We start from the raw sequence: 27,909 nt of genomic DNA on the forward strand, positions 1-27,909 counted from the left end.
GGGGGAATAAGAAAGAAATACATACTGTATAATAGGATGAACACAATGGCAGGTCAGTATGGGAAGATGAGGCAACAAAAATATGAGACAAGGACAAACATGGAAACACTAAAGGACAAGGACAATCTCCATATCTTTCTATACACTGTTGTCTTCAAACTGACTCCCTCTCTCCTCATGAATCCCAGTTCTTCTAAATCCATCTCTTTTCAGCCCCCAGTGAGCTCATTTCTGCTTTCTAGCTTCATCAGGATGGGCAACACTCACTGAGGGACCATCTTGGCATATATATAAATATATATGTACCATATTTCTCCGAATCCAAGATGACCCTGAATGCAAAACGACCTCCACTTTTTCCTTCAATATAATTAAATCAGGCTTAAAGTGCTTTGAAAAATCATATGAATGCCTTTCTTGTACAATAAGCATTTTAGACTATCTTTGTCTTCACGCCAATGCCAAATATTGGCATTACTTATGCTGGATTCTTTTGTGGCTACACAATTATTCTTTATTTCCATGGGTTTAATAACCATTAACTTAAAATTGGCATCATAGTATACTGTAGATAAAGACCCGTTGAAAATTTGCCGGCAATACCTGTTCCACGCGTCTCCACAATACAACGATCCATCAGGAAAATATTCTTGCTGTCTATAAAACTGTAACTTTTACTCAGTGTCAGTTACAACTGGCTGCTGCTACATGCACGTCTCACTTGCCGGGTTCGGCTGACTTCAGCGGCTAGCGATGTATAGATCTAATAAAGACGCAGTCGTTGAAGGTCTACAAACAAGTTTACTGTGTCGTTACATGGCCATTCCGCCCTTGCGTTTTTGTGCACATACCTCACAATTTCATCTTTGTCTTTAAAGTGTCCTTGGTGTATGCCACTGAATGCATTTTTTGCATATTACGAATTTTTAAGCTGTCTTTGTCTGCACGCTAACACCAAATATTGGCTTTAGTTAGGCCTATGCCGTATTTTCTTGCGGCTGCACATTTTTCTTCATTTCCTCATGTTTAATAACTATTAACTTAAAATTTGCATCGTAATATCGATGAGAACTCATTGAAAATTTACCGGCAATATCTGCTCCATGTATCTTAAATTAAGACGATCCATCACAAAAATATTCCTGCTGTTTATAAAACTTAATTTTACTAAGTGTCAGGTACAGTAGACACATTATAACTCTGGCACTGAGTAGCCGTGGCCTTTCTAAGAATTCAAAGGCACACATGTTTCGATCCCATTCTGCGGATTTGAGAAACGTTTTTGTAGAGGCTAATAGAATGTCATTCTCTCTTTACTACTTCACGAGATTCAGTGATGTTACACAGAGGTACTGTACAAACGGTTGCCATGGCTAACAATCTATATATATAAAATAACTTGTCCTGACTGACTCACTGACTGACTGATTCATCATCGCAGAGCCAAAACTACTGGACGTAAAGAAATGAAATTTTGGGGATATATTCATATTAAGATGTAGGTGCTCGCTAAGAGAGGAATTTTGGATATTCCTTCGCTAAGGGGGTGAAAATAGGGGTGAAATTTTAAAATGAGTGTGTCTATATCTCGAAAGTTTAAAAGTTTACAGATATAAAAATTGGTATTTAGAATCTTCTTTAAAAATAAGGAAACACGTATTTTTTTGTTTTCAGAAAATCACAATTGGAGGGGTGAAAAGGGGTGAAAATGGGGAAAATGGGTTGAATGCCCTTAATCAGGATACCAGTACTTATATCTCAGAAACTGAAGATATTACAGACCTGAAAATTGGTACTTTTGATCTTTTTTAAAAATAAAGAAACACGTATTTTTTGTTTTTGGAAAATACAATTAATGGGAGGGTGAAAAGGGGGTGAATTTTTAAAATGAGTGAATCTATATCTCCAAACTTTTAAAGTTTGCAGATGTAAAAATTGGTATTTAGAATCTTCATTAAACTTAAAGAAACAAGTATTTTTTTGTTTTCGGAAAAACGCAATAGCAGGGGTGAAAAGGGGTGAAAAAGGGGTTGTATGCCTTTGATGAGGCTACTTATATTTCAGAAACTGAAGACATTACAGACCTGAAAATTGGTGTTTGGGATCTCCTTTAAAAATAAAGAAACACGTATTTTTTTGTTTTGGGAAAATCCAGTTAATGGGGGGGTGAAAAGGGGGTGATTTTTTAAAATGAGTGTATCTATATCTCAAAACTGTTACAGTTTATAGATGTAAAAATTGGTATTTAGAATCTCCTTTAAAAATAAAGAAACCCGTATTCTTTTGTTTTCGGAAAATCCCAATAGGAAGGGTGTAAAAGGGTGAATAATGGGTTGAATGCCTTTAATGAGGCTACTTATATTTCAGAACCTGAAGATATTACAGACCTGAAAATTGGTATTTGGGATCTACTTTAAATATAAAGAAACACGTATTTTTTCGTTTTTGGAAAATCCAAATATTGAGGGGTGAAAAGGGGGGTGAATTTTTTAAAATGAATGTGTCTACGTCTTAAAACTTTAAAATTTACAGATGTGAAAATTGGTAGTTAGAATCTCCTCTAAAAAGAAAGGAAAACGTATTTTTTTGTTTCCTGTAAATCCCAATAGGAGGGTTGTAAAAGGGTGAAAAATGGGTTGAATGCCTTTAATGAGGATACATATATCTCAGAAGATATTACCGAACTAAAAATTTGTATATGGGATCTCCTTTAAAAATAAAGAAACACGTATTTTTTTAGTTTTTGGAAAATCCTATTAATGGCGGTTAAACTGAAGTGACAAATTGGGGTGAATTTTTTGAAAGATTATCTTGGAAACGTAAAATGTTACAGACGTAAAAAGTGGGTGTTTGGAATCTCCTGTAAATGTAAAGAAACATAGGTGATTTGTTTTTGGAAACTCCATTTAAGGGGAACCCAAAAGGGGTGAAATTTTAAAATGAGAATTTTTACAGCATATCTAAAAAAACTTAACAAGTTACAGAAGTGAAAAATGGTATTTTTATCTCTATTAAACCTAAAGAAACGTGTATTTTTAGATTTTCGGAAATACCACTTGGGTGGAGAGGGGGTGAAAGTGACTTAACATGGTGTTGAATTCTTTTAATTAGGCTACTGATATCTTAAAAATGAAGATGTTGCAGACGTGAAATTTGATATTTGCAATCTTCTTTAAAAGTAAAGAAATACGTATTCTCGGAAAATCCAATGAAGGGGGGGGGGGGGGAGGGGGTGAAAGAATTGAAAAATTAATTGACTTTAATTATATGAGAATATATACATCTAATAAAAACTAAAGTTGTTACAGACGTGAAAATTCGTATTTGGATCTCCTTTAAAAACGAAGAAAAACGCGTTTTGGGGGGGAAACCATCTTGGGGGGCGGGAGTGTAAAGGAGTTGAATTCCTTTCATGAGGACACATAAATCAAAAAGTGAAGAAGTTAGAGTCGTGATAATTGGTATTTAGAAGATCCTTCACTATTAAAGAAACAAGTATTTTTTGCGGGAAAATTCACTTAGGGGGGGGGGGGGTTAGTTTGAAAGGAAGTGACAAAAGTAAATTATATTGATGGGGATACTTATATCTCAAAACTGAAGGTAATAGACGTGAACATTGGTGTTTGGAATCTCCCTTAAACAGAAAGAAACACGCGTTCTTTTCATTTCGGGGGGGGGTTGGCAGTAAAAACTAACGGCGGTGGGGTGTAAAAGGAGGTGAGACCAATTGATTTTACTGTTCTTAATGTACTTATAAGGATCCTCCGTTGCTCAGGCGGCAGCGCGCCGGCCTCTCACAGCTGGGTTCCATGGTTCAAATCCCGGTCACTCCATGTGACATTCGTGCTGGACAAAACGGAGGCGGGACATGTTTTTCTCCGGATACGCCGGTTTTCCCTGTCATCATTCATCCCAGAAACACATAATAGTAATAATAATAATAATAATAATAATAATAACATGAATAATTATAATAATAATAATCGTAATAATAATAATAATAATAATAATGTTCCGGACTGTCGTCAAATGTGCGGACCGCGCTGGAAACGGCTCCTGGACGGGTAATGACTAAGAATGCTGTCCGGCCGCGGGTTCAGTGCCGCCAAGGCACCCAATATGACACCACGCCGGATCTCCTGAAGGATTTTATCCAGATTAAAAATGAGGAAAATACGGTATGGCAAAGATTTACGGACCCAACTGACCGGGAAGAATACCTGAGCCTAGCCCGGGAAGTACGAAATCGATTGCTGGAAAGGAAGATTGAAAAATGGGAGGAAACGTGGCGTAATCTAATAGAAAACGAGTCAGATCGGGAATATTGGTGGATTCTCGCTGAAAACGTGTCAGAACGCGAATTTCGGTGGATTATATATCTAAAACAATAAGCATTCAATTATAAATTTCAGTATAATACCGTAGCGAAGCACGGGTACCTTGCTAGTGTATAATAAAAGGCGGACGTTGCTTGTCAATGAGTTTTGTGTGCGTGCGCAAGGGCGATGAAAAGAAGCAGTTTTATTATCATAGTAGCTGCCAGTGGAGTTTATTACTGTTAGGTTGTGAATACAAAATGACCCTGATTTTTCACATGAGATTCTGAGGAAAAAACGCCATCTTGGATTTGGAGAAACATAGATTTATGTGTATATACATGTACAACTCAATCTCCAGATCGAAAATGAGTTGTGTAGGAATGAGAATTTCATTTAAATCAGTTACGTTTAACTTGGAAAAATATTATATGTACTGTAATTCAATGCTGTTTCACTAGGATTTGTAAAAACCTATGCTTAATTCATAACTGTGTACAACTAGTTTACAAAAAGCCAATTTCGACTGTATGAGATTACTCATGTAAAAATATCAACTTATCATCAGCTTTATATGTTTAACTAGAATTTAAGCAGGGATGAATAGTTCTCTGGGCAATATCTGCTAGGTCAATTTGAACTAGATAAATTGCACTTCATGAAACCATAATTTAAAGGGAATATGTACAAAGGTTGTATTAAAGTTAATGAGCAACATTCCTTAAAAATCCAAATCCATCAATACAGTATAACCAACTGTATCATCGCAATTTAAAGACTTAATGCAATTTGTTTGAGATATCATAACATCATTAATACTTTGATTGCATGATCACAGACAATTGTTACAAAATGGCTGACAATGATCCTTTGTTTCAGCAACAGTTTCCTTTGGTGCCCCATGTTAGGGCATCTGGCAACATTCCAATCTCATGGAAAAGTTTCGACAGATACCAAATTGTATTCTGAACAGCTCCTAGCGTTCTCGCAAAATATCTCTTCAAATAGCCTCCTTGAAGCAGTGTAAGTGCATGAGTGAATTAATCTGATGTCAACTACTCCCCTGTTGCCTACCTCGGTCCATATACCAGCCATGACTTATAAACACTACCCTCCACACTGACCAACCTTCACACACACTTTGAACTGAGACATTTATACCTTTCTACTGACACTGACATCTCGCAAACAGTGGAGCCCTCTGTTATGTAAATAGGACATATTATTGCCATAAGAGTGCAATCCGCATCCCACTATACATTCATGCAATCTAGTCAGGAACATCTAAAGAAGTGGCAAAATTTCTTCTATGAGCAGTGCACTGGGTGTCCACAATTAAACTGATGGTGTTCAGTGCAGCACAGCATGTGCAGTAAAGATTGCAGGAGTTTGAAATTACGTAGATATACTAATTACTAAGCAATGTGCCCGTGAATTATGGCACAAAAATTATTAGTTCCAAATCTTGCCACCAGACAAAAGCATGGTGTTGTAAGCAGTGGTTGCAGAAAAAAAGGCAGGAAAGATCAAACAGATCATAAAGGTGGTTCTGACAGGTTTATTTGGATTTATGGTTTCAAACACTGTTCGATATGGCCTCCCAACTTAGTAACTTGCTGCATCCGTAACATGGCATGGTCGACAGTTGCCCGTAGTATACTGGGTGAAATCAGAGCGGCATGTCGTTCTATCCTAGCCTATAGATCAGGTAGAGACCTGGTATGCACCTGGTAGACATGATCCTTCAAATATCCCCACAATCAGAAGTCATGTGGATTTAGGTTGGGGATCTTGAAGGCCACGCATCTGGAAAATGCCTAGAGATGATGCAGTCATTACTGAAGGTTTCTTGTAGCAAACAGGAATCAATATGCATCACCTAGGAACTGACATTAGAGTTATGGAATATTGCACGTTCTGACTGCTTAGACCACCATATTTTTGCCTGGTGGCAAGACTTGGAACAAATAATTGTGTGGCATAATTCGTGAGCGCATTGCTTACTTAGCATACCTGCAAAATTTCAGACTCATACGATAATCACAGCCTGTGCTGTGCTGTGCTGCGCTGAACACCGTCAGTTTAATTGTGGACACCCTGTACATTCCTAAATTATGTTATACACTACAAATCATTCTTCTAAAGCCTCCTGACCTGCACCAGTGTATCATTGTCTTGTACAGGGACAGCTATAATAAAATAGTTTACAACATCAAACTCCACATCAGCTAACAAAACTGATGTTCACTTTCTGAAGAGTTTAGGTTGACATGTAAGTTTTCAAGTTAATTATGTTTTTTGTAAACTAGTTACGCAGATCGTCACCAGAAGTGAAGAAATGATTTAATTCGAAAGAAAGTGAAGCTGATCCATTTATGAAATGCAATGATACACAGCTTAATAATGAGTTACAATTCTAACAATAAAGGAGAAACTAAAATTAAATTTACATTTGTTACAGCAAATATTTTTGTACTTGATCTCTAGAGTTGATTTTCAGTCCCAAACAGTATATATGGTGTTCGATGTTTTTCAAAGAATCTATTAAGACGGTGTTAACAACTCTTGTAGCTTAGTGGACTGTTCACTGCTTCAAATAACATTCATTTTTATGATTTATTACCATATAAATCCCTATAACAACCTCTCATCTTTCATAACAACATACACAGCAAAAACAAAAAGATTTAACCAATTATAACCAACCTCAGGAAACATAACTAAACCTAACATTCTCCCCACTCCCTCTTGATTGGATAGAATCAAACTAATGAAATCTTAGAGACACATGAATGGAAAAAGTAAGAATCTGAAACCTTAACACCACAAGTAAGCATGTAAATTAAGTTTAATAGCACAGAAATATACCCATAAAGCAATTCAGTTAAACATTATTAATTACTCCTCTCACTATGCAGCAGTTCGGCCTTACTGACAGACCTTCTGATGACTCCTTTATTAGTTCAAACATTTACCTTCCTCAAGTATCCATCAGCACCAGGAAATATATTTTCAATTTACCGGGCGAGCTGGCCGTGCGTGTAGAGGCACGCGGCTGTGAGCTTGCATCCGGGAGATAGTAGGTTCGAATCCCACTATCGGCAGCCCTGAAAATGGTTTTCCATGGTTTCCCATTTTCACACCAGGCAAATGTTGGGGCTGTACCTTAATTAAGGCCATGGCCGCTTCCTTCCAACTCCTAGGCCTTTCCTATCCCATCGTCGCCATAAGACCTTTCTGTGTCGGTACGACGTAAAGCCCATAGCAAAAAAATTTAATTTTTCATAAATGCCCATCAATTCTCTCTTTTGGCTAACTTTGCCCAAATGAATCAAGCACAGAAGAAATAGACACACTGTCAAACTTACCTAAGACAGATCCTATGCGTAGAGTGTTACTGTCATGTAAAATATAATCCATGAGCAGGGCCTTCGCTGGTTCACAGTCGTTTCTCACTCCGCAGTTCACTATGCCCAGAGCCAGCAGAGCTCCTGACTAATAAAAATCTCTAATGAGCATGTTTGTTAGTCACTTAGTAAATGTAACATTTGGAAATTTATATACTATTTAGGTATATACAAACCTTGATGTAGTCATCTGCTGTGTAGAGGTAACGGTCTATGGGAGAGAGACCTCCATCAACATCCCACAGATAGATGAGACCAAGGGAGGCTGTAGCACTCAGCATGCCTGATACAATGTTAACTTATTAGTTCAAGATAGTCAATGAAGCTAACAGTCACAAAGTATAGAGCTATGTCAGGTTTGCAAGCCTGGGAGAGAAGAATTTTCTCATAATATTTTCATTTGTGACTTTAGCAATGTACTTTATTGTGCGCTTTGTTAAGAAATTTAAATACAAAGAGCACGTTACACGGGATGAATGTTTAGATTAAATCTAAATAGTTTTAAATTTTAAAAACTATGAGAACACTCAAGCTTGGAATATTTTGCAAAGAAATGTGTTCATTGTTTTGAGGTGTAAAACAACTAGATTTATGTCTCTTTCATCAGTGGGTTCTAAAATTCTCTTGAGTGAAGTAAGTAGTATACTGAGTTAATCGTTCCACAGCTGCAAAATCTTTCAATGGGTATTTTTCATTCTTGTGGGTATCATCATCCTTTAGCCATACATTTGTTAGTGAGTATAATGATGAATTCTGAGAGAATCCAGGTTACCAGTTAATGAGTGCTTAGATAGCTGAAGAGACCAATTCTAAAACCACAAGCTCTACTGAAATGCTGGCATTTAATTCCTTGATGTTGCAGAACCTGTTTTTTTAAATCTCTTGTGGCTATTACCAGCCCTCGTAAGCCAGACCCTCCGATGGGAGTGGGTGGCATCTGCCCTGTATGAGAAACTATATGTTATTGTGATGGAGAATTTTATTGTGTGTGGTGTATGAGTTGCATGGATGTTAGGGACAGGATAAATACCCAGTCCCTGAGCCATTAAAGATTAAGATCCCAAACCCAGCAGGGAAATGAACACAAGGCCCTCTGAACAGGAGACCACTCACTACGCTGACCATTCAGCCAAGGAGCTGGATGTAGAATTTGGAGGTCTTCTACTCATCTGATGTTCTCATTCTTTTCTATGATTTATCGTATCAGACTCATACCTTTGCCGCTGTTGTTACTAAAACCAATCAAGACCAGAATCAAGATGTGTACTATCCTATATTTCATGTGAGAAGAGTATTTGTGAATGGACCTGTTTGAGTTTTAAAATGTTCTCCACTAGTTTCCTTCTTAATTTTAGTTCTTAGTCAGTTCATAGTTATGGGCCATATCAGGCATCTAAATTACAGGTTGCTAATCTTTATTTACATTTTTCCTCTTGTGATTAAAAACTTTGAATACCAAACTAATAGTATCATGGTAACAATCATTGAAAATCTGAAGTTTTTAATAAATTTTGCCAATAATAAAATAATATGGTACATTAAAAATGTAAAAGAAGGAGTATAGTACTGTGCCTCCTTAGATCAAAACTGTTTTTGAGTTATACAGACAGGTGTGAGGATGAAACGGAAGTGCAAAACAAGTAGATGTATGGAATCAAGAGATAGAAAAATTTGGGTTGAAAGTAAGCACAGAGAAAAGTGAAACAATAGTGATGACAAGGGGAAGGAAGGATGGAAGGAAGGAAGGAAGGAAGGAAGGAAGGAAGGAAGGAAGAGGAAAGATAAAACTGAATGGTAAAATTCTGGAAGTGGTTAAAAGTTTCAAGTACTTTGGAAGAGTGATCACAGAAGATGGAAAGATTACCAAGGAAATCAGAAAAAAGAATACAACAAGCAAACAGTTTCTACCAGAGTGTAAGGGGTATTTTGTGGAACCAAGATGTCCCAAAGAAATGTAAGAAAGTATTATATTCAATCTATATGAACCCCTACTATCCTATGCAGCTGGACCGTGGACTACAACAAAACAAGAGGAAAGTAGAATACAGGCAGAGGAGATGAAATTCCTAAGAGGTATCAAGGGCAAGACCAGAAAGGATAGAAACAACAAAAGTGGTATGGGCATATGATGAGAATGGGAGAAGAGAGAGTAACAACTAAGGTTAAGTTATGAGTAGGTTCCCACCTTCCAATACTTATCAATTTCTATATAATAGGTTTATTAATTACATAACATAAACCATATAATCTCTAGTACATGTTTCGTTCCGATTATGGAACATCTTCAGCTAAAATTTGACAAAATGGCAAGACAATTAAAATACATTGATGTTATGATGATACAAAAGCTAAAAGATATGATAAAATGGCACGAAGATTAAAACATATAATTATGATGATGAAATAACGTTCATTCATGTTGGTTAAAAATTCAACAAGTCAGTGTTCAAATGACGAATTAAAAACGGCGATAAAGTTCTTCTTCATGTTGAAGACGTGTACATTTTGTTAATCTTGAAGATAAATTGGAGAAATACAAAATTTTCTTAAAGTATGTTTATCGGGGGAACTCTTGATAAAATAACCGTAGTTGAAGTTGAGTTGTGGTTAGATTATTGAAATGAGTCTGAAACGAGAAAAGAATGAGTAAAATAGAAACTATTTTAAGGAGAAAACCTTGTTAAAAATGTATGTTCGCGAGAATGAAGGATAATGGAGTGATTACCTTATAGACAGTCGTGTCGTATTTAACGTCCTCCCTTATATCGTGTTGTTAACTGACTGAGTCCTGTGTACATGTGTAAGGCACTTGCGGTGGGCGGGGAGTATTGGAAGGAGAGGTAAGTGACGTGAGGAGAGCGGGTGAAATGATGTGTAGGGTGGAGCGAACTGAGGAGTGGCGTTGTGATAGGCTAGGGGAAACGGAAGGAAAGATAGGGGGACAATTGTGTGGGGTGGAGCTAATCGGAAGGAGGTGTGTTGGTTGTTTGTTGGGATTCTTTTTGATGGTTTTTCTAGATGAATCTAATTTGGTAGCCTCTTCTAATAATATATTTATATTTTCCGTAATTTCGTTAACATTCTGGTTGGGATTTCGCTTCTGATCAATTTCAATATAGATATTTTCAAGGATATTCATTAATTTGCCTTTGTTTAGCGTTCGTAGAATGGTTAAGTCCCTTTCTATCGATGTAAAACTGTGTTTATATTCAGTCATGTGAAGACTCATGGCCGAGTACTTCCTGTGTTTTTCGGCATTAATATGTTCTTGATATCTTACTAAGAAATTACGGCCTGTTTGTCCGATATAAGAATTGGCACAATTTGAGCATTTAAGCCTATATATCCCGGAATTTAAATATTTGTTATTACTTGCAATGCTTTGATGATTGAAAATTAAACGTTGATTGTTGTTATTGGTGCGAAAAGCAATTTTAAAATTGAATTTCTTAAAAATGTTAGTAATCTGGTAAATATTCCCGTTATTATAAGTAAAGAAGAGAGAGTGCCAAAAAAAAAGCTTTTTCAGAGAAGTTAACAGGAAAGAGATCACGAGGAAGACCCTGAAAGAGGTGGACAGGTTCAGTGTGGGAGTGCATAGAGAAGAGGGGAGGAAAACCAGATGTACTTAAGAAAAGGTAAGAGTGGTGGAGAGACAGGCAGTGATGAAGATCCTTGATTCACAACCCGACCCGGGAAGTTGGAAACGGGAAATGAAGATGGTGATGAAAGGATTGAATATATGTATAATAACTTGGGCTTTTCATTCAGCCAACGTGTGATATTATTATCAAATGCTGACAAGCTTAGTCTTTGTTATTATAGGCTACTCACTCAAACTAACAATGAAAGTTATGGTTTCTGAACAAGCCATGATGTACAGGGGAAACTTAGTCTCAGTGACTGTAAGCATTTTGGGCATGCTGACATGTCTTTGTCTTTTAAAACAGAACTGATGTAAATATGAACTCACCTGTTGATATTTTGTTGTTGTAATAATGGAAAGAGTTTGTGCACATGATTATCTATGAAATAACAAAATACAGTGTTACTTGATGTTGTAGACTCTAATTTTAGTAGTAAAAATCTATACAAATAAATAAAATTTAAGTGTCTGTTTATAATGTCAAAATAACAGCATTTTACTAAGTTTATATTTAAGTATATATGGTACTTATGCTGCCTGCTGTTATTTCTTGATGGATACAGTACTTTTGCATCCATCTCTTGGCACAGGCCAGAGTAAAGTGTAGCTTCCACTGAAGTCGCAGTCTCATCCATGGCTGTGACAATATGGAAGCTGCTGGGGTATGGGTGGTGCTGATTGACATTCAGAGCACAACCAGTGTGTCTGAGTGTCATGAAAGGTATTGCTCATAGGGTTAGTTGTGCTACAATGGCACTGTCTGGCCCAGTGAGGAAAGCAATGGCAAACTACCTCACTCCTTATCTTGCCTAGTACGCCTCATTTTGGTACTGCCATTGGTTTTTGTGGTTTCCCTATAACTGCATAGCCTTTGGTGATGCTATTTGAGGATCCAACCAGCCTCTGGGCTGATGACCTAACAGACAGACAGATGGTACTTATAACTAAAAACCAATTTTTTACAATTTTTGCCTGTCTCTCTGTTCATTCTGGCTAATCTCCAAAATGGTTGGACCAATTTTGACGGGACTTTTACTGGCAGATAGCTGATGGTATAGGGAGTAACTCAGGCTACTTTTAAATTTTCTGTCTGTCTGTTCCAGCTAATCTCCGAAACGGTTGGATCGATTTTGACGGGACTTTCACTGGCAGTTAGCTGATGGCATAAGGAGTAACTTAGGCTACTTTTTAATTTTCAAAACAATATTAAAGAGGGGGGGGGGGGGGCGACGGGGATTAGATATAAAAATAAGAGGTGAAATATCAAATTTGTCGTACAATGATGAGACAAAGCTCATTTTAAGCCCCTTGATACAAAGAACAAAACTCTGTAAGCTCTACAGACCTGAAAACCATGTTTTAAGGCCCTAAAACCAACCATTACGGAGATAGTGGCACCACACTACCCCTGCTCTAGGAATCTGATAAAGAAATGACCAGCTGTAACCACGGCAACATCAGCTCAAGGATTCTATAGCAGCGAGATTTGGCACCCAAGGTACACATTTGTAATAGTTATGATATGTCTGATCAAACAGGTACATTCAATAATATTTATATTTATGGTACTATCTAGCGGCAGTATACTTACACTATAATTTCAAACATGACAAATAATTTCTACATACTAAAGTAAGTACAACAGTGATATAAATATCTAATGAAGTCACTCACACCGATAGTATGAGTAACTAAAGCCAGTTTCTGATAACTCGTATGAAGAACGGGTGCTTCTGCTAGTAACAAATAAGTTTCCTTAGATGCCATGCATGTGCTTTTGTCTCATTCTATGGGCAATTAAATTACAGCGAAGGGGGATATAATTATTGATTATCGGATTATTCACAACTTTTCAGGATCAAGTGGAGTTAATTTTGACAGCAGTATTTGTGAGGTTTGTGTTCATAGCCACAGGGTCCTGCATTTTTTCTTAGAATCTGAATCTAAGCGATGTCACATTTAATTTCTGAAATCCTACATAGATTGGTCAGAAATTTAGTCACATCTATCTTGGCAAGCAGCCAGTGTATCTCAACAATAAACTTTTAACAATGGTCATTTAGAAAATTTAAAATTTCAGTAATTATAACTTGTAATTACTGTTCTATTGAATTTCCAGGATCAGTACCAGTGCTTAGTGTTTTTTCTTAAATAGCTGCTGGTATTAATACAGCAATATTTTTGAAAGTGGCTTCTTGCAAGGAAATGTCTGAGTTAATACATACCAATCTCTTTGTTTCTGTATATCCAATTCTTTCCCTCTTCTCCTGTAATAAGTTTATCTCTTCCAAATCCAGCATTAACAAATGCATTCACAAAGCTGGAGGCTAAGTTGTGACGTGCTGAATCCACATGAGCATCTGGGTTTAAATTAGGGCGAGTTGTAGTCCCTTCCAGCCATGTCTTGAATATCTCTTCTGGTGACCTTGGCTCCACTATATCAAGCTGTATAGAAAAGAATGGTCATGTCACTGGATCTGTCAGTAGTTTTATCATCAACACTCATGAATATTTTAAATTAAATAATCTTAATGAGAACATTAAAATAACAAAGGTCGGAGATGTTGGGGTTAAACTTCATTCTATACTAATGAAAGCTAGGATATAATTATTCAAGAGAGATCAACTCAAAACCTGTTGAATAATTCTCATGCAACTATGTTGCTAATAAAACTACTCATCTACAATAACAAACACATTAACAATGAAAAAGCTACGTAGAAATATTTGCTGAGAGCTCATCAGTGATGGAGAAATTACAAGAAAAGGTAACTGTATTGAATTACAGTTAATTGATAAATATTTTGCTCAATTACAATTACTTCACAGGTTGCCAGTCTTAAGAAAATCATTGGCATTCTTATTTGCAAGGGGCTGGAACAAAGTTTGCATAGTAAAGGATATTACTGTACTTCATTTTGTGTGTTTAGTATAGAGACATTAAATGACTATCACCACTTACCGAAACTAAACGTGATATCCTAATACTTTCGAAATTATTTCTTCCCATAACTTTTATTTTAGTTAGTGACTTTTAGCATTTAAAATCATTTGCCATTTACTTTACAAGTAATAACAACTAATGATTGTAGTAGTATTCAGCTGACACCTTATTAATTTAAAGAAATGTTTCTGTACTTATCTAAGCTGCTAATCAACCATTTGCCACCCTCACCAACTGTTTCCAGGAACTTAGAACTACTTATGTAGACAGCTTATCTACAGATAGTTATTCACTGCATCAGAGGGGTCAGACATTTGACACTCAACGGCTGTCTGTATGGTTTACTTGAATCATAACATCACTAACTCTCAATCTTTCACAAGTTTATGCAACAAAAACAATATTGTATATATATATATATCAGATTACGGTACTTTAAATCATGTATATATATACATATATATATTACATATGCATGATTTAAAGTACCATAATCTGATAGAATCTCAGGATGTTCTTGTAGAACAAAACATGTCACTTTTTGTTTAATAGTACATACCTTTTTTACAGGTATGTTATTTTTTGTATGTGTTATTGTTAGTGTTTTCAAAAGATTGAAAAGCATTAAAATTACATGGTCAGATATTATCAAAATATCTGTTGCCAAATCTATGAAGATGACTAACAAGAGAATTTTGATAATGTCACAGTCTAGCTTTTAAGAATTCTCAAAAATGAATTGTTTCCAAAGTCTTACAGTGAAGTTTATTGTATGATGGTTTATTTTCCAAGTATAGCAAAATAGAAAAGAATAAAGAATGTTAAGGGATATGTCCATCATCAACATCATTGGTTTAAAATTCCAGATTCCCAGGCACTGCTGATAAGCATCTTCTATGCTCCTCTATTCACATCATCCAGTATCTTCACTCCAACTGGAATGTCAGTCTTAACCACATCCATCCAGCAGGTTCTAGGTCTTCCAACCAGGTGTTTTCTTTCTACCTCTCTTTCCAATTGTTAGTAGAAGAGGGAACTCTTTTGCAGGTCTTGTAAGTTATCTCTGGAGAGTATTCTTCCAAGGTAGGTAAAAGTGTCCACACTCTCCAACGGGTGTTCTGCTAGTTTGATGCTTGCTGGCTGGTCAACTCTGTTCAGCACCATCCACACTTTCTTTGTCTTTCTGACCTTGAAGTTGAACTCCTAAAACTCAGCTTTCCATGTTCTGAGTCTTGCCTGCACCTCATCTGTTTCTCCCCAAATTAAGATACATTCAACTAAAGCAACAGCATCAAGTTAATGTGACGTTTCCTTAATGTTCTTCACTATATCATTATAAACTGTGATAAACAGTAGTGGGGACAGTGCATTGCCCTGTTGGACATCACTGTTGGTTGTAAAACATGATGAAATGCAGTGCTGTAGATAAGGGGGCAGGGATATATCCCCCCACGAAGTGCTTGGACTCATTATAAATAGATACTAAAACATAATAAAATAATAAAACAATCCATTTGCACAAACATCCGTTTAAAATGTTTTTTATTGTTATTGCTATTCATATCCCCCTGTAAGATTTCCGTGGCTCAGGTGGCCTCTCATCGTTGGGTCCTGAGGTTCAAATCACAGTCACTCCATGTCAGATTGGTGCAGGACAAAGCGGAGGCGGGACAGACTTTTCTCTGCCTACTCCGCTTTTCCCTGTCATCTTTAATTCCAGTAACATTCTCCATTATCATTTCACTTCATTTGTCAGTCATTAATCATTGCTACAGATGAGTGGGACAGGCTTCATCACCCGGCACAATTTCTATCCTCGCCACTAGATGGGGGCTTCATTCATTCCATTCTTGACCCAGTTGAAACAGCAAACAGGCTGTGGATTTTCATTTTTCAAGGCTTTACGCCCCCATCCAACAGATGAATCACCATCAACAGTGACATATTTCCCTCACTCCACATGAGCAATGCAGAGAGGTTTGGAATTTATTCCAGGCTTTTGTCACGCAATCTACTGATTATAAATTGTATACCACCACCTTCCCTACCCTGCTGGCCAACATTCTGATGGTGAATTTCTTTTCGACCAACGGGACTCAAATTGGCTAACCATGGTATCTGACCATATAGACTTCACACCTTAATGATCATGGCCACCAGGCGGGCTGAATAGTTTCCTTTGTACCATGCTGAAATATCATTTAAAAATTCTGGATACATTCATTCATCCTTGATATAAAGTAGAAATTATTAGTAATGAAACTGAAGTACAGTACATGTTTCCCTGAATCTTTGCTGACCGAGCGAGTTGGGTGTGTGCTTAGGAGCGCGCAGCTGTGAGCTTGTGTTCGGGAGAGTGGGTTTGAATCCCACCGTTGGCAGCCCCAAAGATGGTTTTCTGTGGTTTTCTATTTTCACACCAGACAAATGCTGGGTCTGTACTTTACTTAAGGCCACAGTCGCTTTCTTCCCACTCCTAGCCTTTTCCTATCCCATCGTCGCCATAAGACCTATTGGCGTCAGTGCAATGTAATGCAACTTGTAAAGAATCTTTGCTGCAGTAGTGCACCAATCACATTACAAAACACAACTTAAATTGCATGTTGAGTATCAGTATTAAATCTATCCTCCACTACAGGGACACATAGTTTCCCATACAGGGAAGATACCGCCCACCCTCATTAGAGGGTTTGCCTCACAAGGGCTGTACCAGACTAGCAATAGGCATACAAAATTATTTATCAGTATTGAATAACTTACACACAAAAATTATTTTTCTATCTTTAAAATTTTAGCAGCTCTTCAGTCACAGCATTTTTCAAATTCAAATTCATTAAATATAATTTATTCAATTTCTTTCTTTGCAATTTAGCTCACATTTCAGTTTCTGAAAAAGAACTAGAAATATATTCATAAAAACCAAACCAAACCAAACCAAACCCCATGGCACTACAGCACTTGGCCTACCAAGCAACTGCTGCTCAGCCCGAAGGCCTGCAGATTACGAGGTGTTGTGTGATCAGCACAATGAATCTTCTTGGCTGTTATTCTTGGCTTTCTAGACAGGAGAAATATGTTCATATATTTTAAAAATTGTGAGAATATTGAGATCAAAAGAAAATTAAGCTGCCATAGGGAAAGGAAGTACAGTGTCTATTAACAAGAATCAAACCACCAAATCTATTAACCAGAGAAGCTGGCACTGACCTCTCGAGCCAGGTTGTGGAAGTGATCGCTGATATGTGTGTTGGACATGATGTTTTTCAACTCATATTCATCCTCTTCCTCTTCTGGAATCTCCAGTATTACATGCTGACGTCCACCCATGTATGCCAGTTGTCTGCGCATCAGCCTGCAAGGAGGAGGAACTCTATCATAGGTCTAAGAAATGAATATATTTGATAAACCTTTGCACATTAATCAGTTTTAATAGTGGAATAACATAATGTGAATGGGAATTAATTGGCTCAGCTGTAGATGATAGGATAAGTAAAGCAAAACCTAGGAGACAAGATCAGGATCATATTTTGCATTTTTGATGCACTGGATCATTAACAAATGGTTGCCCCTCCGCAACAAAGGTGCTGATATATGTGAAAATAATCAAACAGAAGACAATAAAATGAACAATCAATATACAAATTTAAAAAATATTAAAGAGGAAAAGATACACATAAATATATAACACTTCAGAGGTCAATAAAGTTGTAGTAGGTTGCACTTACCAATATGAGGTCATTGCTGAAATTTTCTTCGCACTTTCTGTTGGACAAAAGCATCAAACACATCATATACTCTATGGATGTTGAGAGTTAACTCACAATGTGCAGAAGAGGAAAGTCCTGTAAGCTTTTCTTAGAAAGTGAAGAACAAAGATATGTCTTGATTCATCACAATGATGAAAATGAATGTTCAGCTGAATTGTTGGATTCAAGGCAGCACAGGTACAAAAACAAACTTATATCCACATACAGATATACATTTTCAAACCCTTTTGTTGAGTTAAAATGTGTAAAACAGGTGTTAATTGCCTTTGAAATAATATGATAGCACCGAATAAGGAAGTTACAGGTATAAAACTCTACGATGCATGTGATGTGACAATATATTGATCAAACACACAGGACAGAAAATGCAAAGGTAGGCTTGTGTGAGTTAAGGGAATAACAAAAGGAGAGAGGAGGACAAACATGAAGGAAAAAAAAAACACAGGGCTGAGTGGCTCAGAAAGTTGAGGCGCTGGCCTTCTGACCCCAACTTGGCAGGTTCGATCCTGGCTCAGTCCGGTGGTATTTGAAGGTGCTCAAATACATCAGTCTCATGTCAGTAGATTTACAGGCACGTAAAAGAACTCCTGTGGGACAAACTTCCAGCATTTTGGTGTCTCCGAAAACCGTAAAAAGTAGTTAGTAGGATGTAAAGCAAATAACATTATTATTAACACACTCTCTCTCCCCCTCTCTCTCTCTCTCTCCATCATTCTTTCCGGTCTCCTAATATTTGATGTATACAGTATGTGCAATTAAAATAGCCTTTTAAATATTTCAGCTGACAAACATAAGAGATAAATTTATAAAATACTAGTATGTACTAATAAAACACCAGTTTAATAATAATTTGATGACATGTTTCATTCTGTAAGAATCACTTATTTAAATGTGTATGTACAGTATATACAAGATTGCTTGTATTGTATAAACTTGTCACTGATTATGAATGGGTGATAATTATGAACAAGCAAAAAAAAAAAAAAAAAAAAAAAAAAAAAGTCATTTGTGTATTAAAATGCTGTGTCCACCACCTTAAAAACTGCAAAAAGTATTTTGTCATCTTATCTCAGTGCAGTCCAGGTGTTATACATCATTGAAAAAGATGAAATATGGCTCACTATTTCATTTCAGGGACTAAAGAAACAGCTCTTGTAAAGCATTACAGTTCAGAAGAGGTAACTTTGGGCACTTCCCACCAGTACACAGGTTTCAATACAAGGCACGGCCTTGAGCCAACCAGTCACGTGTAGACAGCATACAGAATCCGCAGCTGTGATTGGTGGCCTCAAGGCCAGTGTAGCGGTGGGAAGAGCCTAAAGTTATACCTTCTGAACTACAATCTCATACAGTGTTGCACTATTAAAGAAAAAAGTCATTAATGCTATTGTATAAATTCTGAATGAATTGTTTATACTGAGTTAACTACTGAGAGATGAAAGGGGTACAGTAAAAACCCGATATAATACAGTTGATGGGGGACATACAGTAATTCGCCTTTGCGTTTTAGCTTAACTGTAGTACTGTATATCAGAAGGTGACAAATGACAGGGTAGGAGGACAAGAAATATACTACAATATACTGCTCAAGTGATAAATTTGCCTACGATTACCCGTTCTTCATTGAATTTATAACTCAACGAATATGGTTTTCTTTTCTGCGACATAACTCACGTGCAGTGAACTCTGAATTCAACACTAGACCATGCACGACAATACTGTGCTTTAACCTGCACTTGTCGACGGGAGGGAAAGTGGAGGAAGGGCTTTGTTGGCTGCTTCAAAGAATACCACTGCTTGGCTTGGCAAGAAATGTAAATGCTGTACATAGCTCAAGAATTTTGTTTCCGGTTGCCTCTGTGATATCCCAGGAGTGCAGTTGCACATCCCCCAAGGCTAAGACTTAACAGATACAGTACTGTATTGTTTTACGTCAACTAGGACCTTGAAAGGATGAAAGAATTGCTGACCGAGCGAGTTGGCCATGCATTAGGGGTGCACAGCTGTGATCTTACATTCGGTAGATAGTGGGTTCAAACCCCACTGTCGGCAGCCCTGAAGATGGTTTTCCATGGTTTCCCATTTTTACACTAGCCAGATGCTAGGGCTGTACCTTAATTAAGGCCTCAGCTGCTTCCTTCCCACTCCTAGGCCTTTTCTATTCCATCATCACCACAAGGCTTATCTATGTCAGTGCGACATAAAGCAGATTGTAAGAACTGCTGAGCTACAGAGTTAGTATAACTGTAGTGAAATTACAACACACCAAATAGCTCAAGAGTTAATGTGCTGTACATGTAGCTGGACTTGGGAAAAAGTGCATTTATATTCCATGGTTTCTCATTTTTAAACTGACTTTGAAAAAAAAAAAAAAAAAATCACTATTAAATTAATACTGTATGTATGTTTGGTTAAAACTGAATTTGCAGCATATTACATCGAACTTCTACTCTAATTTGTAACTAAGAACGCCTCTATAGCATCATCTTAATTGAACTAAACCAAGAAAATCAGATAATGGGTTTGAATTCATTGCATATTGAACTTTAACTTCTGAAAATTAAAAAGAATGCAACAATGCTGATGATGATGCTTGTTGTTTAAAGGGCCCTAACATCTAAGGTCATCAGCCCAATGCAACAATGAATAATCAATAATAGATTACACAAAGTATGAGGATTGCTTTGAAGTCAAAAGTTGTGTATGCGTGATTACAGTACAGAAAATACTTCAATTTTACAATGAAATAAATAATACAGTTCTCATTTTTATAGACAAAATCTGAAAACAATATATTCAACTTACGGATCTTTACAAGTGCTGAACACAGCCTCCATCAAATGTCTATCATTAAGCTGCATGGCCACCGACAGAGCACGAGCATATTCACGGAATCTAACATAGTAACGATAGACATCCTTCAAGATGGTGATGCGCTTAGATTCCTCCACATACATGGCACAGCTAAACAATGAAAAACAATCTCAGCGGCTCTACCCTTTAGATTTAGCGATACATTTATTACAAGTTATACAAGCAGAAAGATAGCTCTAACTGCAATGCTAAGACACAAGAGAAATATTTCTAAATTCTGTGTGTTGCTTATAAATGAATTTTTACCCAACCCCATTTTCTGTAACCTTTTTTCTCCTTATTATTTCTCAAATGTTTTCCTGATCTTAATTCCACTTCAACATCCAACATATTCTGAATTCTTCTCCTCTGCTTTCCTATTTAATGTATATCCAATGATCGGATTAACTGTCAGTATTAAGAAGGAACTTTCTAACTGATGAGTTCATGCTGTACATTTTGCTTATATTGGAACATATAAATGGCATATTAGTCATGTATGTCCAAGCCTTGTCCCGTTTCTCTACGGGGTCGGGTATGAGGTGAGACGAATCTGTCATGGCTGGTTTTTCATGACCGGATACCCTTCCTAATGTCAACCTCACCAGAGGAGTTGATGAGATTAAATGAATGAAATGATATATGATAGTAGGAAGGGAGAGGATGAAACCCAGTGCTGGCACATAGCCTACTCCTATCCAATAGCACTAACGGGTCTGCTCGAGGCTTAATGTCACCATCCGATGCATGAATCACCATCAACAGCATCATATACCCTCACTCCATATGAGCACTGCAGAGAGGTTTGGAATTTAATCCAGGCTTTTGGTACGCAATCTAATGATTAGAAATTGAATACCACCACCTCCCCTACACTACCGGCCAACAATCTGATGGTAAAAATCTTTTTCGACCAATGGGACTTGATATACAATAATAAAGTTTTATTATGAATCCACCTGTTCAATACATTATAATGTTGTCACATTTAAAATATCTTCATTAGTTAAAAAGTTATATATGGGACATGTTTCGCTCCCTTACAGAGCATCATCAGCCAAATCTGAATCTCGAATAATTGTTATATACGTAAATAATGACTTAAGAACTATTAGAACTTATAACTTACTCTATTAGAATATCATAAAATATAAAATCTTTGCATACTTGGCTTAATTACATGTGCTTAATAGGAAGATACATTAAAATTGTGGAAGAAAGAGTACTAAAATATTAAATTAAATAAAATATATATATACATATCATGTCTGAAATCTTAGAAAGATGTGAAAATCAATCTTAGGAGCTAAATTTGAGGATTTTCATGGCAATGAGATCTGGTAAAAAAGTTATTTATCCCTTGTGGGTAAGAGTCTATAAAGATTCAAATTTATCGTCAATTTGATGATTGAACTTGTAACAGGATAAATGTTGTTCTTCAAGGAATTTAAATGCTTGTTGTCATTTGACCTCGGCGAATGCTGTTGAAAAGATATGTTCTTATAGATGTCAATGACCGTTCGTTGAAATAATGGATTGGATAAGGATGATTGAAAGGGATGTAAATCAACGCTCATATTAAAAAGCTGCTGCTTGGTTTATCTTGTTGAATGTCCCTCCAATTGCTGTTTGTCGGTTTGGTGTTGTCTGAGGTTATGTGGTGACTGTCTGCTCTGTGTCTTGTGACACAGCTTTTTAATACGAGCGTTGATTTACGTCCCTTTCAATCATCCTTATCCAATCCATTAGTTCAACGAACGGTCATTGACATCTATAAGAACATATCTTTTCAACAGCATTCGCCGAGGTCAAATGACAACAAGCATTTAAATTCCTTGAAGAACAACATTTATCCTGTTACAAGTTCAATCATCAAATTGACGATAAATTTGAATCTTTATAGACTCTTATCCACAAGGGATAAATAACTTTTTTACCAGATCTCATTGCCAAGAAAATCCTCAAATTTAGCTCCTAAGATTGATTTTCACGTCTTTCTAAGATTTCAGACATGATATATATATATTTTATTTTATTTAATATTTTAGTACTCTTTCTTCCACAATTTTAATGTATCTTCCTATTAAGCACATGTAATTAAGCCATGTATACAAAGATTTTATATTTTATGATATTCTAATAGAGTAAGTTATAAGTTCTAATAGTTCTTAAGTCATTATTTACGTATATAAAAATTATTCGAGATTCAGATTTGGCTGATGATGCTCTGTAAGGGAGCGAAACATGTCCCATATATAACTTTTTAACTAATGAAGATATTTTAAATGTGACAACATTATAATGTATTGAACAGGTGGATTCATAATAAAACTTTATTATTGTATATCAACAGATTTCAATACGGATTAAAACATGAGATTAGTCACTTGCAATGGGACTTGAACCAGCCAACCATAGTGTCAGACTGTTTAGACTTCAATGCCTTGTTGATCATGGCCACCAGGCGGGCTAGATGGCATATTAGTCATGCAGGCACAAAACCTATTACTGTATTTCACTTACATAGACATGACAAGATCTTGAATGATGTGTTATCATATTTCAGCCTGTCTGAAGCATAGAATTCTCAACCCAAAGGCTGTTGGATCCTCAACAGCTTCACCATTACCTATCATTGATAACCTAGGAGTGAAGCAGTTTCCCATTGCTTTCTTCACTGAGCTAGAGGGTGCTATTACACATCAGTCTGTCAAGCCCACTGAAACAGATACATTAACTTACCCTATGAGCAAAATTCACACCATCCATCATGGATTGACTGCACAAAGAATGGCATTACCAGCATCCTCATACCTCAATCACTTTCACATTCTCAAAATCAAAGGTGGGACTGAGATAAATCTATGGAAGGAACAAATTTTCTCTAGCCCATACCAGTACCAGAAGATACCACAGTACACACTACATCTTACCAGATAAGGATCAAGGCCTGCACAGTATGCTAAATTTGAATTACAGGAGAGCTGGTTTCTAGTTAATGTTCCTCATGAAAATTATAAAGGGAAAAATGGGTTTCATTTACAAAGTTTGGACATTCAGTGGCTCTTTATTTCTATACAAGAGCTACTGTTGCCCATTATGAACATTACATACAATTGTAGAATTTTCAAGACCTATACCTGAGGAGATAGAGGCATACACGAGAATAGTTTGACTCATCCAGATGCTTGTCTAGGAGATCAAAGCGGTCTATCTCCATAACCATATCACAAGCCTGGATCTCAGCATTATGAGCCATGTCAAAGATGATGATGGTGGAAATGAGAGGTAACAGCTTGCAGTTGACTGTCTCCTCCTGTCCCAGGGGTGTCATGGCCCATTCCTCTGCTATTTCGCCCTCCAACTGCCTGCAACACAAAACTGCTTACATTGCTACCTATCATACCAATATCACATTTATAATTAGAGCTCAGATTAGTCAGAAAGTTCATTTTCTTTTTTATATATTTAAAGGTATACAAGAACCTTGTTTATCCTTATTAAGTGGGATTGGAACTGATCCGGATTATCGAAAATCCGGATAATCTGGAAAAACTAAGAAACAAATACAGCCAGTACATGTTATACTGTATAATCTATTAACATAAGTTGTACGGTAATACCGTTTTTCAATTGTACAAAAAAAATATAAGAACACTTTTCATACATTTATGACTCTGTTTTATGCACTAAAATAATGTGTGAGATTTTTATGCTTTACATTTGTATAGCGTTTGCGCACAACATGATCTCAAAGTTGTTTTACTAACAACAGTTCTGCTGGCGTGGTTTCAGTCAAGGATTCTAAATAGGCCAACAGTTTGTTCAGCTGCATTGTTGCCTCTCCATGAGTCATTGTTTCTTCTGATGGAACGCCGGTTTCATTTTCGAATTCATCATCAGTGAATTAATAGTGCGTTGCATTCAGAAGAGCATGGGTCCGAATCCAACCTTGATTGTTCTGGGAATGGTTTTCCATGGTTTCCCATTCTCAATTCCAGGTGAATGCCGGAACAGTACCTTTGATAGACTGTGGCTGAATTACTTCCAATTCCTGTCCTTAACTATCCTTGGCGGAAAAGAGATTCAAGAAGAATAACACCGTAAAGAAATACCGTGCAAGTAAAATAAATTATTATTTTCGATCTGGATTAATGAGGGCCAGATAAACGAGGTTCTTGTGTATGTAGTAATGAATGCTTTTGTAAGTCACACTTTCATAGACAATATGACAAGTTTGATGGTATACATAAATGCATATTCCAAGGGAAAATGCATATTTAAATTCTTTAAATGTAAAATGCATTTACTCTTCAAATATTACCTCTCCTCTTTCTGTCATGCCATAATTACTAGTAATTCATTAATAAAAACTCTACGATCAAATAGGTATAAAATAAAATAAAATAAAATAATCTATTTAGAAGGGGAAACCCAATCTTGTTGTGAAGTAGTATTCAATAGATCTATTGTCTTCTAAAAATCATGGTTTTCCTAGAATTATATTTTGTAAACTATGTCAGATATTGAACAAACATCCTAGATACAAAATAACCTCAAATTACTAAAATGCTGTCTTGTGTGAGAAAACTGAAATAGAAGAGAGATCTGTTCAGTGGGACCACTTCAAGCATTTTACATTTTAATAGATGTATGAATTCTAGCATTGTCTAGACATATTTCCAGTACTCAATAGTGACCTTTCATGATGGGGAAGTATGCAAATAATAATGAAATAATCTACCATTTGATGACAAATCTTTTTAATTAAGATGAAAGGTAGTAACACAGAAAGATATTACAACAATAAATAAATTGAGAAAAAAATACAATATATCACAAAGTAACATGATAAATTCTACTGCAGTCTCTTACAACAGTCATGACTAGCCTGAAATGGTAGAAATGAAAGAAAATTATTAACATGGAATAAATTTGCAAGGCAGAAACTTAGTCTCTATTTCTACTCATGTTATTTGGGTCACACAGGTAACAAATTTTCCTTTTCTGTAGCTTTTCATTTAAGGGTTGTCGTTCTTCTTCCAGTATTTTCATTACTCTGCGGATGCCAGCTCTCAGCTCGAACGTAAGATGAAAATTGTTTACTCATCTTTCCATCTGCGGTTTCACAGAGAAGAGTCAAGATCCAACATGAAATCTGACCTTGTTCTCATAGGATTATCCTTGAAGGCATTATACATGATGAAGGCATTGACAGTACTGATGTCCAAGACCCTGTAGAAAATAGCTATGGACCACCACCGTCTGCACCATCCAATTCAATAAACCACTTTTCGTCCAAGGAGTCTACACCATCTTCTTTGCAGGTATAATACATTGTGATTTCAGACTTATTAGTCACTATTTGTTGTTCCCTGCAGGGAATAGTCAACCTGCATGTAATGTGCCAGTAAGGAAATTGACACGGGTGAGAGGGAGTTTGTGTATTCTTCAAATCAGTACTTTCATAACCAATTGATTTGAAAGTGGATTGATTTCCCAATTTCATACCAGTTCATTTGACTTCTGTAAACAACAAATAATGATGTTTTAGGATATCTCCTTCTCACAACATTCAGCCAGTCTTTTATATGCGGAATGCATCAACTTCAAAAATTACAGAACTGTCAGAGATAACTGCTTTTTGCAAAATACATATTAAGATAGCCTACATTATAAATACGGTTACTCACTGGCAGTATTGTGTATAAATAAGATGTCAGTTTCTATTTTAAGTCATAAATATGCAGCACAAATTCCCTCAGTTAATATCAGGACAGTGTTAATTGTTCAGTGACAATCATGGCTTTTTTCAAGTCTTTCTTATAAAATGTTACGCTAAAGACTTTTTAAAGTATAGTATTTTAAAGTGTTTGTGAAAATTTGCAGGACAAATCTTAAAGAAGTTTTTACAGTAATACAGTGTTGACAATTTTAGTTTAATTTCATAACTCATGAGGACATTACCAAAGAAGGAATGTAATTTCAACAAGAATTTTATATCATAGTTTATGTCAAGTTTTTAAGTTTATTATATTGGAGCTGAGGATGGTCCAATAGTGGACCAAAACTAGTCGTACTTTTATTGAGGTAGAATAAAAATTCAATCATATTTGTACATTGTTGATTAGGTGGGAAGACCTAATAAAATTCTGGTTACTCAAACTGGGAAATCAACACAGAAAATAAGAATCATAAATTATGAAAAGAAGCGATCTTGTTGATTAAATCTTTATAGTTCTCATTTTAATTTGCTAGTAGATGTCAGACAAGCTGCTCCTCTTTAGAGATTATGGTAAACAAGGCAGGGGACACTGACATACATTAGCCAGTTGTGATAGCTCGAAAAACAAAAGTATCATATTGAAAGATGATGAGAATGACAGGTATTAAATGTTTCTTAGATGTGAGAAAAGTAAGATGATGTTTTATTTTAAGAAAATATAACAAAAAATTAAGGCAATAACTTCTTGTTGTAATTATTCAAAGGAAAAATATTACTACGTACTGTATTATCAAAAATTAATATTAGCCAAAATTTGCTGCTCTCCGATGCCATCATCCTTGAGCTCATGCTTAGAGAGGTCTATATTACTAATCTGCCTCTGCCATCATTTCAATTTGAAACACAGAGTGTAATACATACCTGATGTACTCATGACCCCACTCTCCCACTCCAGACAATGTACCCTCAAGACAGAACTTAAGGCACTCTCGTTGATTTTCTTGGGCTTTTGGAATCACAGCAGCCATAGCCAGCACTGAAATTATCTCAGCACACAGGTGGCGAGTTTTACTATCTGCTAACTTGCCATAGACGTCCTTAAAGCAACAAAGTTATAATAGAATTTCATTACAGACATAAAAATTCAGCACAGTATCAATACTAACTGCATGCTCCCATTCAATAGATTTTATACTATAACTGGTATGAAAAAAATAGTTCTTCCCTGTCATTTACTGTATGAGTTGGAAT

General features: G+C 36.3%; 1 protein-coding gene across 1 annotated transcript in view; it reads right to left on the reverse strand.

The window, feature by feature from the left end:
• LOC136876904 (26S proteasome non-ATPase regulatory subunit 2) overlaps positions 1 to 27,909 on the reverse strand; it is a 165,786-nt gene that overhangs the window by 63,277 nt on the left and 74,600 nt on the right. Inside the window, exons 4-10 of the mRNA XM_067150658.2 lie at positions 27,580 to 27,755; positions 24,074 to 24,301; positions 20,886 to 21,044; positions 17,521 to 17,665; positions 13,595 to 13,814; positions 7,900 to 8,006; positions 7,685 to 7,811 (exon numbers count right to left, since the gene is read on the reverse strand). Of these exons, the coding sequence (XP_067006759.2) occupies positions 7,685 to 7,811; positions 7,900 to 8,006; positions 13,595 to 13,814; positions 17,521 to 17,665; positions 20,886 to 21,044; positions 24,074 to 24,301; positions 27,580 to 27,755 (1,162 nt within the window). The remainder of the gene's footprint in view (positions 1 to 7,684; positions 7,812 to 7,899; positions 8,007 to 13,594; positions 13,815 to 17,520; positions 17,666 to 20,885; positions 21,045 to 24,073; positions 24,302 to 27,579; positions 27,756 to 27,909) is intronic.

This window comes from Anabrus simplex, chromosome 7 (assembly GCF_040414725.1).
Source record: "Anabrus simplex isolate iqAnaSimp1 chromosome 7, ASM4041472v1, whole genome shotgun sequence".
Taxonomy (NCBI): Eukaryota; Metazoa; Arthropoda; class Insecta; order Orthoptera; family Tettigoniidae; genus Anabrus; species Anabrus simplex.